Genomic DNA, 16,956 nt, shown 5'->3' with positions numbered 1-16,956 from the left:
GTGGTAGGAGGGAAGTCTTGAGATTCCAGCCAGAAGGAGCAATGTGGACAAAGACCCAGAGGTGGGAGAGAGCCTGCCTTAGTTAGACAAAAGCAAGTGTCTTGTATGTAGAGGTTCGCTGTGCTACAGAAAACGAAGGCCATATTACATGATAAGGAGTTTGGACTGTGTCTTACATTAATTGTGGAGAGAAATAAGCACACTGATGATTTTGGTCAACAGAAGAATCTGTTTATGCATGCTGGAGCCTTATTTGCAGAACTTATAGCAACACGTTGTCCAAGTACAACAAGAGAAAGTATTTCCTCTTTGCAAAAAACCTCAAGAGTGTCTCTCAATGGTTTTCAGCATTCTACTCACCCCTTCCTCTTCCTCTATCTTCCCTTAGGGGATCCTGGAAATAAAGGTTCTTGCTGCTTTTTAAACAGAAATAAAAATGAGAACAAATCTACCTCCCTTGAACTTGTTTACGCACACACACACAAAAAATTACCAGTTTCAGTCGTAAGTTTTACAAGGTCCTGACTTAATTTTTAGTAAAAAAGCAAACCCATAAACTCTCTGAGATGGCTGTCAGCCTGGTCTTTTAGGCACCAGAAGAGGTCTGGTCAGTGAGCCACTCGCTCGGAACTGATTCTGTCAGCCACATGTGACGCCAAGGGAACTGAAGTAAGTTTAAGGGACTGTGTGTTCTTTACAGGGGTCTTTAGTGCCATGTAATTAATTTGGCACTCATTTTTTTTAATGTATCCTTAGAAAAGGAAGAAATACTAGAAGAACGTTATTTTTATTTAGAACTAAAAACAGAGAATCACCACAGTGTATATTTCTGAACTTTGAGAAGTATGGTTTCATTGTCACAGCTTTCATGAAAATCGTTTGTTTTTTTTTTTTTAATGTACGGAGTAGAGTGTACTCTTTCAGCACTGTGCAAAAGCACTCAGAGACAACAGAGTGTGAGTTCACTCTTTTTTTTTTATGGAGGAAGAATTTATCATGAATTTTGAACAAATGCAATCATCATATCACTGAGAAAAACTGAGAACTGTATTTTACTGGGGTTTTGAAACGAGTCGCTGTTAACAATGTATCGTGTGTCAAGAGTTTGAGAATACCTGGGTGGTTGATAAACTCATTTTCATCAAAGTTCTACAGTATATTAATATTTGTAAGTCAAGGAAGGGACATTAAAATATATGTTGTCAAAACTTAGATGAAAAATTTGTGTAAAATTTAAACATGTATAAGGAAAGCTAATACTATATAAAACAATCATAATAGAATCAGGGAATAAGTGAAACTGGGTTCTCTGAAGTTTCTCATTATTTGGGGCTTAGGTTTTCTATAACTCTGGAAATGTATCTTTCTTAATCACAACACAGATTCCCATGACCCTTGCTATCTCAGGCATTTTTCACACTTGCACATCTTCCACTAAACATGTTCAAAGTTATCTATCAAATTACATATCTACATCAGGGCTTCCGAAGCTTAAGAAGCAAATAAGGTACTCCTTAAATAATGGTTAGATTAATACACTACACAAATTCTGGGGATTCCCCAATGATTCAATTCCATTTGAGAGCAAATGATGCCAATTAAGGAAGACAGTGTCATAAAGGAAACTTTCAGGAAGTAAAGATGCGAATTAAAGGATAGGTTGGAACGGGTGATCTTTTCAGGGATTTTTCCAAGTACCAATTATGAGTAAAGAAAGGGAAAAAAAATACACGTGCTGCATATATGGAATCTTAAAAAAACGATACTGATGAACCTAGTGGCAGGGCAGGAATAAAGACGCAGACATAGAGAACAGACTTGAGGACACAGTGGGGGAAGGGGAAACTGGGATGAAGTGAGAGAGTAACATTGACATATGTACACTACCAAATGTAAAATGGATGGCTAGTGGGAAGCAGCCGCATAGCACAGGGAGATCAGCTCGGTGCTTTGTGTCCACCTAGAAGGGTGGGATAGGGAGGGTGGGAGGGAGGCTCAAGAGGGAGAGGATATGGGGATATATGTATCCTTATAGCTGATTCACTTTGTTGTACAACAGAAACCAACACAACATTGTAAAGCAATTATACTCCAATAAAGATATTAAAAAAAAATACAGGTGCTGGATTCAGCCAATAAAGCACCCTATTATATGGCAGGAAAATCTTAGGATTCTCAAAAGATTGGAATTTTACTTTATTAAAGAATAAACATTTGAATTAAAGGATTGTTATTCAGGCATCTGGGTTCAAATTAATGTAGACCTTAAATTAGGTAGTCAGTCAGCAAAGGGACTCTGGTTTCTTGTTCTTTGTGCGTAGTATTCTGCTTGCTCCATATAAAAATGAGGAAAACTTTCAAAGGAAATGGGGCCTATGGATTTGAGAAAATTGGTCCTTTTCATCTTGAATTTCTCCAGCTTATTGCCTACATACATGTCTTAATTAGCTCCATGTCTATCTCACTGTTTTCATCACTGTCTGTATGCTTATGTATGTCTATCAATGTCGTATACATTTTGCTTGTTTAATTTAGACTTATTCATATAGCTCATGTTTACCGTGCTTCTGTGTAGTTTATAGTTATTGGTTAGGGAAGTTTGGTTTCTTTGTTTAATTTTTTATTAATATTCATAAGTACTCTACACGTGACAGTCTTTTCAAGGCTTTTATATGTATTACTTCATTTAGTTATCACAACAATATTAGAAGGACATTACTATTATGAGAGTCATTTTACAGATGAGGCAACTGAGGGTCAGAAAGGATAAGAGCTAAACTCTAAACCCAGACAATTAAGCTCCAAACTCTGTTCTGTTATACTATCTCCTGAGTTCTATAGACACACATATGCAAATACAGTGACACAGTCCTACTCTTTAGAAGTTAATGTTGTATATTTTTTTGTGTGTGTGTGGGAGTGGGGAGATAAAAGGAGGAAAATTTTGGTTGATGACTTTATTGTCAGTTATTTTCTTCATTCATACTTACTTTGTACCAAACCACCTATATCTTCTTTTTTTTTTTTTTTTTTTGTGATACGCGGGCCTCTCACTGTTGTGGCCTCTCCCGTTGTGGAGCACAGGCTCCAGACGTGCAGGCTCAGCGGCCATGGCTCACGGGCCCAGCCGCTCTGCGGCATGTGGGATCTTCCGGGACTGGGGCACGAACCCGTGTCCCCTGCATCGGCAGGCGGACTCTCAACCACTGCGCCACCAGGGAAGCCCTACCTATATCTTCTTGATCTTTATGTCTCTTTAAGTATCTCTCAATCTCTATCACGTCCTTAATTCTTAATTAGTCAAACTGTATGTTATTAGATCTTTTAATCTTCCTACTTACATCCTGTTTTCTTTTGAAACTTCTTTTGAACTTTTCCTTCTACTTATAGATTCATAACTATGAATGTAGATCATTGTCATACAACTCTTGTCGTTGGCATATGTTCGCTCTTTTTTTATAGGTGCACCAACTTTGCTTCGTATATTTTCCTATCATTTTCTTACATACTCATTGAAAGGCTATCGCAAATAAGTACGTAATCCGTTCACCTATGGACAATGGAGTAACAGAATATATCTCCAACATACAAAAAATAGTGTGGCACATAATGACAGATTTATTTAATACAGCCTCCTCCAACAGAGATCACAGTCCTAAGATTCAGCATTGGAAAACAAGCCCTCTGTCCTCTAACAAAGAAGATGGAGGCTTTGAAACAGATCTTTAAAATGAATGCCCTGTTGCTGGAGGGAATTATGCAATAGAATGGACTCATGTATAGATATATTGGGTTGGTCATAAGGTTTGTTCGTTTTCTTCCGTAAGATGGCTCTAGTAGCACTTAGTTGTCTTTGACTTCATTTGAAACAGTTTTGTTAGATTGTATGTGGCAGCTGTCATATCAGCGTGCATTTATAAAAAGACTTATCAAAACTGAATATTTGTGTAGCCATTTTAATATTGAAGATGAAAAAAAGCAACATTTTTGGCATATTATGCTTTATTATTTCAAGAAAGGTAAAAACGGGGCCGAAACGCAACAAAGATTTGTGCAATGACTGATTGAACATGTCAAAAGTGGTTTGCAAAGTTTTGTGCTGGAGATTTCTTGCCGGCTGATGCTCCACAGTCGGGTAGACCGGTTGAACTTGACAGTGATCAAATCGAGACATTAATTGAGAACAATCAATGTTATATACCATGAGGGAGATAGCCGACATCCTCAAAATATCCAAATCCAAACCAGCTTGGTTATGTTCATCACTTTGCTGTTTGCGTTCCACATAAGCTAAGCGAAAAAAACCTTCTTGACCATATTTCTGCATGCGATTCTCTACTTAAACATAACAAAAGCCCTCCGTTTTTAAAACAAATTGTGATGGGCGATGAAAAGTGGATACTGTACAATAATGTGGAATGGAAGAGATTGTGGGGCAAGTGAAATGAACCACAACCAACCACACCAAAGACCAGACTTCATCCAAAGAAGGTGATGTTGTGTATATGGTGGGATTGGAAGGGAGTCCTCTATTATGAGCTCCTTCCGGAAAACCAAGCAATTAATTCCAACAGGTACTGCTCCCAGTTAGACCAACTGAAAGCAGCACTCAACGAAAAGCATCAGGAATTAGTTAACGGAAAACACATAATCTTCCATCAGGATAACACAAGACCGCATATTTCTTTGGTGACCAGGCAAAAACTGTTACAGCTGGGCTGGGAAGTTCTGAATCCTTCGCCATATTCACCAGACATTGCACCTTCGGATTTCCATTTTTTTCGGTCTTTAAAAAATTCTCTTAAGGGAAAAAATTTCAGTTCCCTGGAAGACTGTAAGAGGCACCTGGAACAGTGCTTTGCTCAAAAAGATAAAAAGTTTTGGGAAGATGGAATTATGAAGTTGCCTGAAAAATGGCAGAAGGTAGTGGAACAAAAGGGTGAATACGTTGTTCAATAAAGTTCTTGGTGAAAATGAAAAATGTGTCTTTTGTTTTTACTTAAAAACTGAAGTCACTCTTGGGCCAACCCAATAGATCCCTTTGTCAAACTTGATGGTCTCACTTCTCATATTTGCTTTAATAGATCATTCCATGAGCTGTTTCTTCAAATGTCCGGTGGCAACCACAAACTCATTCCATCCTTATTAAAAGTGTCCCACTGTATGATTTGAGCAGACCATTAGGTCATTAGTACTGGACAAATTTCAAATCAGGAAAAAAATGCCCATGGGACTTGAATTGTAAAACATAATTGTATTATTGGAGTTAAAATGTTACTACATATAAAGAATCTCTTGAGATGAGTAAAACTTAAATTCTGAACAATTTGAACGCTTATTTCATAACTGACTCAATAAATATTTATTCAATGCCTGTCATGTATATTATACATGGAGTTTACAAAGACGGCTAAGAGATGAAGACTTCTCATCAAACGCTTATAGTCTGATGTGGAAGAAAAGGCACATTTATAAAGAGAAATACTAGGATAGGCAAAATGAGATATGCCACAAGAGAAGCAATTTATCTGTGCAATGAAAATTTGTAGAAGAAAGAAGAGAAAAGGCTTCCCACATAATATTTTGTCTTGAAAGATTGTTGATTTTGGACTTGGGAGAAAGGGATCAGTTCAGTAAAGCTCTGGTCATTTATAAGCCCAGGATACACTTGCACAGTCCTGAATTAAAGAGAATAAAATGTTTATCTTGAAGATGTTATTTTGAAAACAATTAGAAAACATTGTTTAACTAGAGATAATTTTACTATATTAGGAAAGGCTAATATAGAGTTCGTCTTCCCTTGTGCTAAGATAAAATTTATATTCTTGCCTTTATCTCAAGGCTTCCAGCCTTAGTAATTCCCACTGTAGAACTCTGTACTTAACAAAAAGGACATTTTATGAAAATAAATAATTTCCAGCTTCAAATGCTAATAGAAAAAAAGGAATAAAAATCTATCTTAAATGCTTAGTATCTAAATAAGTTCATTGTCTGCCTTTTCACTTGACATTCCCAGCACATTCAAATGACTCATGAATCTCCTTTATTTCTTATCTTTTTTGATCTTAGATAACCTCAATTTAATTGTGCCGTGAATTTCACAGCCCTTTTATTGGAAATATCCTCCTCATCCCTTCCCTAAAGTCCATGTCTTCCACAGCCTCCCAAACTAATCTTTTCCACTAAATGTTTTGAGCAGTTTAGCATCTCCTGAATTTTTCCCTTGCCCTTTTTCCTACAATACTAATTATTTGTATACCTCCCTATGACCTCTTCATAACAGCAAACAAATGCCTAATCTTGCTAGAAGTCTACAGTAAGGCAAACACTGTTTTCTCTATATATAGTTTGACAAGAGAAATATTGTCTTTACGTTCAGCAAAAGATGTCACCTATATCATTTAAACTCAGTGCTAAAAGACATGCTGTGATATCACTCTTTGCTGGTGCCCAGCCCTTTTAGTAGGGTGGGGGAAGGGCAGGGAGGATGGTTACTGTAGAGACAGCCCTGGAGCAGCAACCAGAAGACATAACAGTGTTGGGAAACTCCGTCAGATTGAGTCATTGCTACCAGGCTCTGAAAGAGAATCATGGGGGTTATTTTGCATTTTCTTCAAGTGATTGTGAAAAAGACAAACTAGTTCCATATGGTGGCAGGGAGAGAGCTCAGAGCCAAAAGAAAAATCTGCTCAGCTTGTCAGTATGGGAGACCTTAAAGTTCAGATATCTAAGAGTCTGTCTACTGTTTAAAAGAGCTGAGGCCAAACTTCAATTTGTCAAACATACAACTCCCACTGCCTTGGATAATGAAAGAGACTCCCCCCACCCCCACCCCGAACACAGTGAAGATGTAAAAATGTGAGAAGTATAGCCATCTCTTAAGTCGACAAAATTAGTGAGAAACTAGATGCCTGGGATTGGGCTGCCTATTTTAAAGAAAATAAAGTTATAGAATCACTTGTATGATACAGAGGTATATTTTGAAACCTACTCTTCCATAATAGAGTGCACTGTTGTCCTACATTCATTAAGAAATGTGATTTAGTCTTTCTAGTTACTGAAGTTTCTGTAAGTGAAAGAAAAGGAGTAACTATATTTTCATCAAGAATGACTAGAAAATCATGACCAGTTTCAGTATGCATGTGTTTCATTTTCCCTTCAGATGCTAATTGAAAAAATTAAAAAGCTGACATTCTTTAAAGTCACTGACGAATTGGTACTCATAATTGTTTCCCCCCCCCTTAATTAGGAAAAATGGTTTGAAAAGGATAAATGCCATGATTCTATTTTGTGGCTGCCTTTTTGGTCACAGTTAATGGTATTTTTTGGAGTTTCTGTGCTGTTGTTATTTTGGGGTTGGTTGTTGTTGTTTAGGCATCCTTCATGTTTTTGTTCCTAAGCCAGATACTTTGCTCTGTAATAACATTTGGTTTTTATCTCCCAACACATCATCCTTCATGTAAGCCACATCTACACTGGCTGAACATAAGAAATAAATGTCCAAGATTCTCATGGTGTTATTTTGGGGGAAGCATTCTCTCCAGTGACCCACACTTTAAGTGCTTTTCACTATAGTCATATGCAAAGCTGACTTTGCCCCTTCTGTGTATTGACTTCTCTTTTGTAAAGTGATGTTCCATTATCAGAATAGAGAAAGTCATGGATAGTTAATTATACATATTTTAGAAATTAACCAGAACCATTAATAAAAAGAACCACATAAATATTCTGTTTGAGCCTCAATTCAAATAAGTTTTCTTATCTAAGTCGAAAAAATACTTGGCATTAGTGAATGGCCAGCTCTTAGTCTGTCCCTGTCAGATAACCAGCTACAGTTGTTGGCTTTGGGTCAATAATTGCTATTCTGTGCTAGGTAAGAAAGAATGAGCCCCTTAACTGTGCAGAGGACCTATCCTTGACTACACTGTTACTCCCAGAATCCTTGTGGGATTCCACAGAAGCATAATTGGGCTCATCTGTAAATTGCTTAAACTAGTGTTGAGAAAAATTATTTTTAAGAAATGCCATCTCTATTTCCCAGTGGAAGAGAACAACTCTTCCTTAGAAGAGCATAAGCAGCTCCCTGCAACATGTTAAGGATATAAACATAGAAGGGGTGAATACTACTGTATATAAATTACACGTTCTACTCAGTCTTGTATGGTGAAAAAATCCACTGTTCCTCAAAATACTGGTCTCCTCTACTTTTTTTTTTTACTGAGATATAATTGACAGATAACATTATATTAGTTTCAGGTGTACAGCATAATGATTTAATATATGCATATATGTATATATTGCAAAATAATCACCACAATAAGTCTAGTTAGCATCCATCACCACACATAGTTAAATTTTTTTTCCTTGAGGTGAAACTTTTCAGATCTATTCTCCTAGCAACTTACCAATATACAACACAGTATTATTAATTATAATCACCATGTTGTACATTGCATTCCCAGGATTTATTTATTTTGTAACTGGAAGTTCGTACCTTTTGACCACCTACACCCATTTTGCCCACCCTTCACTTCTACTTTTATATCATTGCAACCAATATGTTGTGGTATTTACATTGCACTATCTTGGGACTCTCTATGCTTCTGCTTCTTGTTTTCAAGATCCCTAATCTGGGCAGGCCTTTAAGGAAATATTTTACACCTTATTTGGCTTTTATTTTTTTTCAAAATAATTTTAGCTGAAGAATTTACCATAAGCATATTTTCATTTTGAATTTGTTCTCTGATATCAGTTGGGTATGCACACAATACAAATAAGTCATTCAATAAAACATAAGAACTAATAAGAAGACATAAGTTTTCTTCATTTATTCTACTCGCATAATATATCAGACATGTTTTCATATTCTGGAATCTCTGAGAAAATGAGAACAAAAACAGAACTGGAAAGATCAAGAAGGGTGTATGTGTCTGTGTAATTTTTAATTATTTCAGTTGGTTGACAAGGAAATGGGATGTTGAGTACCTAGCTAAACGAGATGCAAAAACTATCCTTCTGAAAATATGGCCCAGGTATATTTTGGTTATTAGGATTATTGATATTTGGGTCTGATTTTACTTGCTACCTTCAGCCTACTGAAAATTGATTATACCCGTCATTAGTTCACATCCATAATTTCTTTATTCAGTGAATGTTGAGCCTTTCCTCAGTATCAGACGCTGTTTGTTCTAGATTCTGGTGATTCAGAGTTGAGTAAGACACAGCTTATGCCTCAAAGAGCTCACAGTTTATTATGAGAGAAGACAAGTAAAAAGACAACTAAAATAAAGCACACTAAGTTTCATCATAAAGGTATCCATGTGATGTTCTTTGAGATCATACTTGAAATGAATCTTAAAGGATGAGTAGGAATTCAGCAGTTAGAAAGGCCTTCCAGGGAAGGGCCTTCCTGGGAAAGGGGACAGAGGAATGAGAATGTGATGCTTTGAGAGAACAAGTGTTTGGTAAGCCTGGATCATTATGTATGTGTGCAGGAAGTAAGAGATGGGAGGTGTGGGGTTGGTGTGGGAGGAAGTAAACAAGGGTTAGATCTTCAGAGTCCTCATAAACCACAATAAGGAACTTGGACTGTATCTTTCATGTGCTGGGAGAACAACTGAGGGCTTTTAACCAGAGCAGAGGAATGACGATGAGAGGCATGTTTTGAATGAGCCACATGCAGAATGGATTTTAGGGGGAAGTGGAAGGAGCTAAGCTCAAGACATTGAGACCAGTTGTGAGACTTTTTTAATACTACAGAGAAGAGCTGCCAGGACTAGACGACTGACCTTCAAGTCTTGATTAAGTGGATCTGGAAAAATATCTCCTTTTACTCACAGACCCTAACATACATTGTTGATGAGTTCTGTACTGGTGAAGGTCAGGACAAAACATTGTAGATGTTTCTTCTACAATTTATTCTAACCCTACCGTACATACTTGCATACATATTTAGAGATATGTAAAGGCACCCTTAAACCTGTGACAATTGATGGTATAGTCATACAATAGCTGCCAGATTATGTTGGAGAAGAATATGTAATGACATGGAAACATAGTCATAAAATCATGTATAAAAACACTGTTAAAAAGCATGTGAAGTATGATTCCATTTGTGTTTATACATGAGAAGAAACTGTTTTAAAGGGTACAAAATTGACATAAGTGATTACTTCTAGAGTGGTAAATGAGATGGGCCTGTGGGCAGAAACTTTACTGGCACTGTTCAAAATGTTTATAGAATATGATCAGGTATTACATGTATACTTAAATATAAATAATATTTTCTATTTGAAGAGGAAAAAAAACAAGGAAAAGACTAAGTGTATATAAACCATAATGTCAAGAGTAGTTATATTTGGAGATGAGATTTGGGTTACTTTCTATTTTCTTTTTGCTTTTCTCTACCTCCTAAATTTATAATTATGCATTCCTGTTGCCTTGGTAACACAAAGAAACCATTGTAAATTATGAAGCTTGAATTATAACCCTCATATAAAAGTATAAACTATATTCAGCACATAGCAGTCACTCAGTTAATATCAACTCAACATTTGTGCTAAATTACCTGCAAAATACAGTGTAGAAAATCACTGTGTCCTGGAAAGTCTATCCCCATTAGTGAGCTTAAAGCTACTGCAGGGAAAATGGTATTGACTTACCTTAAGTCAATAAGAAGGAAAGTCATCACAGTTTATAGAGAATCCAAGAATCAGAGTTGGAATTAGCATCCCTCTTGCAAAAGTGCCTGTGGGCTAAATTTACCCACTCCCAGTGGAGAGGGAGATTTCAGGCCAGCAGAGTCATAGCTACTTAATTTTGAAATCATTCATCTTCCCCCAGACTCTGATTCTGTGTTCACCAAGCAAGCAACTTTCTGATTATAATTTGGCTTTCTATGTGAAACTCCCTCTAAGGAGACCATGAGACTGGACCCTTTATTTTGACTGTAAATGGAGACCTGACATAAGTCCCCCTTAGTTTTGCAAGTGTATGTCTGTCTCTGAGAGGCTGAGAAAGTTATCAAATTATAACTGCAGACCAGATCTAGAAGGTGGTGAATTCACCCAGGTAACATGTCCTAGGACTCCCTTTGGTAACCTCTCACCTTACTTTGCCCTGTTGAAACCCACCTCCACATGGGCTGCCTACAACGTAAAATGTGAATTCGCAGTTAGAAATTCTACAGTTTTGCATCACCAGTGACTTTTAGCCTGACTCTCAGAGTTTTAAAATGTAAGCTTGGGGCTTCCCTGGTGGCGCAGTGGTTGAGAGTCCGCCTGCCAATGCAGGGGACACGGGTTCGTGCCCTGGTCTGGGAAGATCCCACATGCCGCAGAGCGGCTAGGCCCATGAGCCATGGCCGCTGAGCCTGCGCGTCCGGAGCCTGTGCTCCGCAACAGGAGAGGCCACAACAGTGAGAGGCCCGCGTACAGCAAAAAAAATTTAAAAATATGTATATATATATAAGCTTGTATTTGATAGTTCATTAGAAGCTTTCTTCAGCCTTCTGTTAACTACAAGTTCTATTAATTATTGAAACCAGTAAAACTTGAGTAGGGTTTAATTGTATATTTTGCTCTGGCTAAAGAAACCTCTGCAGAATATGTGTGAAATATTTTGGCACAATTATACAACAGTACTGTTATTTGCTAAAAACATTATCAACCTCACAAAATAATAATGGGACATATACATATACTTAGGTGCAAACACAAGTCAAATATGTACATATGGAAAATATATATATATATATATCTTCAAATATTAATTAATCTTTATTATTTCTGTTTAATAGTAATGTAGAATTTTGTTCAGAGCTGGCCTGGGTCCTAGTAGTGTCTCACTCATAACAGAGATTTAATCACCCATTGTCTATACGGTGGATAGGATTCATAAATGAGACTCAGGCACAGAAGTGGTAACACACATGGATTTGAAGGGAATATTGCTAGATAATTTTGATGAATGAGAACCGAGGAGTTTTAGGTGGAGTTAGAGAGAGGGGTAGATCTCAGTCAGAGAAGACTTTGAATATGAAACTGAGGCTACTGACAATCTTAGTTTAGCTATTCTGAGCCCTGACGAGACAGTGAAGGACCTGAGCAAGTTTGCATTTGTTCAGAGTGCCCAGATGGATATGAAAGCAGCATATGGGATCCATAGGGAATGAGCAGACGTTAGGGAACTACATTAGGCAACTATTGTGATTTGTTCACTAGTTTCTGAATTCTAGACCAATATTCTTCAAAATGTTCTCCTTGGACAGTCTGCAAGGAGTAATCTGAGGTACTAGTTGAAAATACAAATTCCTCAGCCTAGTGAATAGGTCTTTTTCACAAATGACCAGATGATTTGATATATGGGCAACTGTTAGAGAGTCCCTGATCTAGGTTAATGTAAATTTTATATAAGAAATGTTTCTAGGGCTTCCCTGGTGGCACAGTGGTTGGGAGTCGGCCTGCCGATGCAGGGAACACGGGTTCGTGCCCCGGTCTGGGAGGATCCCACATGACGCGGAGCGGCTTGGCACGTGAGCCATGGCCACTGAGCCTGCGCGTCCGGAGCCTGTGCTTCTCAACGGGAGAGGCCACAACAGTGAGAGGCCTACGTACCGCAAAAAAAAAAAAAAAAACAGAAATGTTTCTAGAGAGTAAAGCAGGGTCTTTGAAGAATGCCATTTTTGAGGTTAAACAGTTGGGGTTTTGAACTTAGTTTTAGGAATACCACCAGAATGTAGGTCCCTCGAGGGCATGGCTTTCTGTCTGTTTTGTTTGCTGATATATCTTAAGTGCTTAGAACAATTTCTGGTATATAGTATGTGCTTAAGAAATATTTGTTCAGTGAATACATAATGACTAATAAGAGCTTGGATTTTAAAGTCAACCATAGTGAAATTCCAGCTTATTTAGCCTCTCTGAGCCTTGGTATGCAAAATTTTGATATTGATACCTGAATCACGGATTTAATATAAAAATTAAATAACAGCCGGAAAGCATTTAGCAGGATGCTTGGCACAGAGTAAGTCCTCCTTTAGCACATCATCAATATTCAATATTAACACAGTGATATATGCTATAGTGACACTCTACAGGGCATTTTTTGTTTAGAGATCAACACTTGTAGTAATAAAATAAACCCATTTTCCTTTTGTGGATCCTACATGATCAGAAAACCATATGAGTTTAAGTATGCATAGTAAAATAAACATCAAGCACACAAGCCACAGAGAATTTTACCTATATGTAGTTTGATGTCCTTCCTTCCTTCCTTCCTTCCTTCCTTCTTGCCTTCCTTCCTTCATTCTCTTCCCCCCCAACCCCTTCTCTCTCTTTCTTTCTGTTCAGGGAGCTTTGGTCTTATACCAGTTTGTTGGAAGGGCTGAATTCAGAGAAGGGAGAAACTGATGAACAAGGCGAACATTCAGCAAACCAGTCTTCTGGGTTCTGTTACTCTGTTGAATGGCTTATCTTTCTTTTTTTTTTAACTTCAGGTTGTATTTAAAGGGTCACACTGGGACAGCAGGAAAGCAGAGCAGCCTGATCTTACACGGTGCTGATTTCAGCACTAAAGATGCTGATAATGACAACTGCATGTGCAAATGTGCCCTCATGCTAACAGGAGGTAAGTCCTACGGGGCCTTTCTCTGAGTTATGTCTCATTGGTTTGAGGCTTGAGGTTTCTTATCTATGAGAAAAGACTGTGATCTTCTGGTCAGGAAACTTAAGAGCAAGTCCCTAGAGATCATTTTGTTCTGCCCACTAATTTACCATATGTTCTTGTGCAAGACATTGCTAGCGTATTTAGAAGTTTGCCTCCTCCCCCAGCATTTATGGTGAGGGTGTGCTAAGCTTGGTTCTGAATAAACTCTTGAGCCTCTTAAAGTCCCAGTTGTTCTGCCTTCTAAATACTCATAATGATACCCATAGTGGAATGAACAGCAATTTGAGGATTCAGCATACAGAAAAAACAAAAAGCCAAAATTTCTTACAAAATTCTTTACAACTGTGTAATAGAGTTCATTGACCATTCTGTTGAAATGGAGTAAGAAAAATAAAGAAGTGTAGCTAGATATAAAGTTATACAATTCAGAGTAGCTATACCAGGGCTTTACATTATAAGGTATTGACCTCTGCAAGACATTTGAGCTGGTATAGGAGATACCAGATACCATTAAATAATATTATATCACTGAGTAAGAAAGTTAATCCTTTTGCACTTTTTAAATACTTTTCTAGGCTCCTGATTGTGTCAAAGAGGAATTCTCAGTTTAGTACTAGCTTATCTATAATACTTCTTTAGCACTTACTCAATAATTACCTTTCTTAGCAAAGAAAGAACAAACTCTTCAGCCTCAGCTGAAGGGCCTTGGTTAGGCAATGACACCTACCTAGAATTAAATAGAATGATTTTGTTTTAATTTTGTTGAGTGTTACGTCTACTTTTATTATAGTAAGTGGTACTGATTTCCTCTTTAAAGGAACGATATAAACTTCATTTTAAAAAGGATTCACAAATATTTGATATTTAACTAATTAATTTAAAGAAAAATATTAAATATTAATAAAAGTTGTAAATGGGCATGGCAAAAACTGTGAATAAGTTGATAAATGACTGATTGAAGTCTAAGAAACACTGAACTAAAACCTGATGGCAAATGATATAGCTCAAAAATGTTACAGGCAAAAAAGGAGTTGGCACCAAATAAAATTATAAAGGAAGCTTTTTCTTCAGTGTTTGTCTTCTTACAGTTTTAGTGTTGTTTCCCTCTCTTAATGGAATAGTAATCATTCCCACCTTCAAATGTTCTAATTCTCTCTCTGTGTTACCCTACAACAAAACATGTTTTCATGCTAATAAGGAAAAAACTCTTTAAATCTAAAATTTTACTTCTCCAAATATGATATTACTATCATTATTATTACATATTATTACCTGTTACTGAATATGTTATACTATCTTCCTTGAATTCCAAACCAACTCTGAGATAAGGAGAAAAACTCAAATCTCCGTTTTGTACACAAGGAAAACAAAATTAAGTAGATGTTCACCATTTTATCCTTAACATCTAGCTCAGTAGATTGTGGCACATAGGATCTCAATAAAATATGTGGTGCATGAGTGAATGAATAACCATCCTGGAACCCTTGAAGTCACTTTCAAATTTTGAAACCAATGAAATGAATCATAAGGTTGACATTTTTCTTATCAATTAACAGAGCGTGGAAGAGTATAGAGGGAAAGTTTTGGAGAACTCTTTCCACCTTCATCCCCATTCTCGGTCCCTCCATTACTACCACTACCAAATCACGTTCCATACTGATTCCCATCCACTCCACTTATAGTGACATCTTTTCAACGTGAAACCAGCCCTAGTATTACCAAAGCCAGCCTGTTATGATTCTGCCTCTGTCATATCCTTCTCCTTAAGCTTTAAACATGCCATTTTGGCATCACATTCAACCTCATCCAATAGTTAAAAAGCCTTCTATATGCAATTGTATGGCCCCCTCCCCCAAAGCAGTTGTTAAAACTTAGCATATTTTTTTACATGGTACCCACAGGTTAGGTTTTGAACTTTTTTCCTGAAAGAAAATATTTCTTTTCATTACCTCCATGATCCCATAAATGAAACTGTCAGCAACTTTATATAAAGACAGAAGGACTTTGATTGTCCAGTTTTCTGCCTATTTTAATATAGAAGTACACTTCATTTTATCCATGTCTGTTTTTACAGATAATTTTTCTTACCAAATAAATACAACACATGAAAGACCAACAGTAAAATCTTTCAAATGTTTACTTAGAATAGTGTTCCAATCTGCTCATATTCCTGTCATAATAATGAAAATATAGAGCAAAGCAAAGAGGAAACTGCATCTCTTTGTTGTTGATGAGAAAACTTCATTGCTCAGGTTTGTGATTTTATTTCTGCTTCAAATGATTGAACTTTGTCATGTTCCTTCATCCATAATCATTCTTGGACCTGCTTCTTAGCCACCAATAAACACATATGTTGGGGAGAAAAAATTTCCACTTATTGCTTGGGCTGGAATAGTCTAAGTAAATGTGTTTTTGTAATAAATGCCATTACCCTATCAAATATCCTTTTGAAAGAATCCAGGTCTTGCAAATCTATTCACTCTGCAAAACTAATACATGGAATTTAGATAGCTAAGAACTGGAGAACATAAGGATGAATGTCAATGACAGTCCAGGTAACTTGAGTATTATCTGGAATTTATGTCCTACTTAGCTACTCCCCCCCCACCACTATTTATTCTCTGTCATAGTTGCCCTTAGAACCATTTTCTCTGTCTGATTATTTTTCCTCTTTTTTTTAAAATAGTCTCTTTTAAGCAGAGAGATTTCATACTCCTTGAAACTAATAATTCTTAGTTCTCTGTCATCATCAATTAAAGCTTTGTTTTATCTTGTTTATTTATATATTTTCCATTGTTTCTTCTAAAAGGAATTAGGGTAAAGTAAGATTTATTGCCTGCTTAACTGTCCTAAATAGTTTTCTTCAAGTACATGGAGGGATTTTTGTTGGAGAATGTGGTATCATCGTTACCCTTATCTGTCAAAGACTGAAAAACAGGAGATAGGCATAATTGAAAGCAGAAGGTATTTCAGCTAGACATAGGTAGAACATTTTGGCCTTTCTTCCTTCTTTCCTAACATCCTAACTTCTTAACTTCCTTCTATCAACGTAACATTTTTAATGAGTAACTTGTTAAGAGTCAACAACTATGAGAAAAATGAGCAAGACAGAATAGAGCTCGCATCTATTGAGGAAGACCATCAGCAAAAAGCGAACAATAAATAACACAATTTCAAGTCATAACAAGTTCTAGGGACAAAATATAACAGGTGACAGAGTTATTGAAGGAAGGGGAAAGCGACTTTAGATGGAGTGTCCAGGGATCAAAGGCTGGAGTGAGTTGCCAGGAAGGA

At 36.9% G+C, this 16,956-nt stretch overlaps 1 protein-coding gene across 2 annotated transcripts in view; it reads left to right on the top strand.

Moving 5' to 3' along the window:
• ANGPT1 (angiopoietin 1) overlaps window positions 1-16,956 on the top strand; it is a 250,691-nt gene that overhangs the window by 222,894 nt on the left and 10,841 nt on the right. For both annotated transcript variants that reach the window (XM_030863092.2, XM_030863091.2), the window contains exon 8: window positions 13,493-13,623. In XM_030863092.2, coding sequence (XP_030718952.1) covers window positions 13,493-13,623 — 131 coding nt within the window. The remainder of the gene's footprint in view (window positions 1-13,492; window positions 13,624-16,956) is intronic.

This window comes from Globicephala melas, chromosome 17 (assembly GCF_963455315.2).
Source record: "Globicephala melas chromosome 17, mGloMel1.2, whole genome shotgun sequence".
NCBI lineage: Eukaryota > Metazoa > Chordata > Mammalia > Artiodactyla > Delphinidae > Globicephala > Globicephala melas.
The sequence above is the reverse complement of the archived record's forward strand: the minus strand, read 5'-3'. Positions and strand labels throughout refer to the sequence as shown.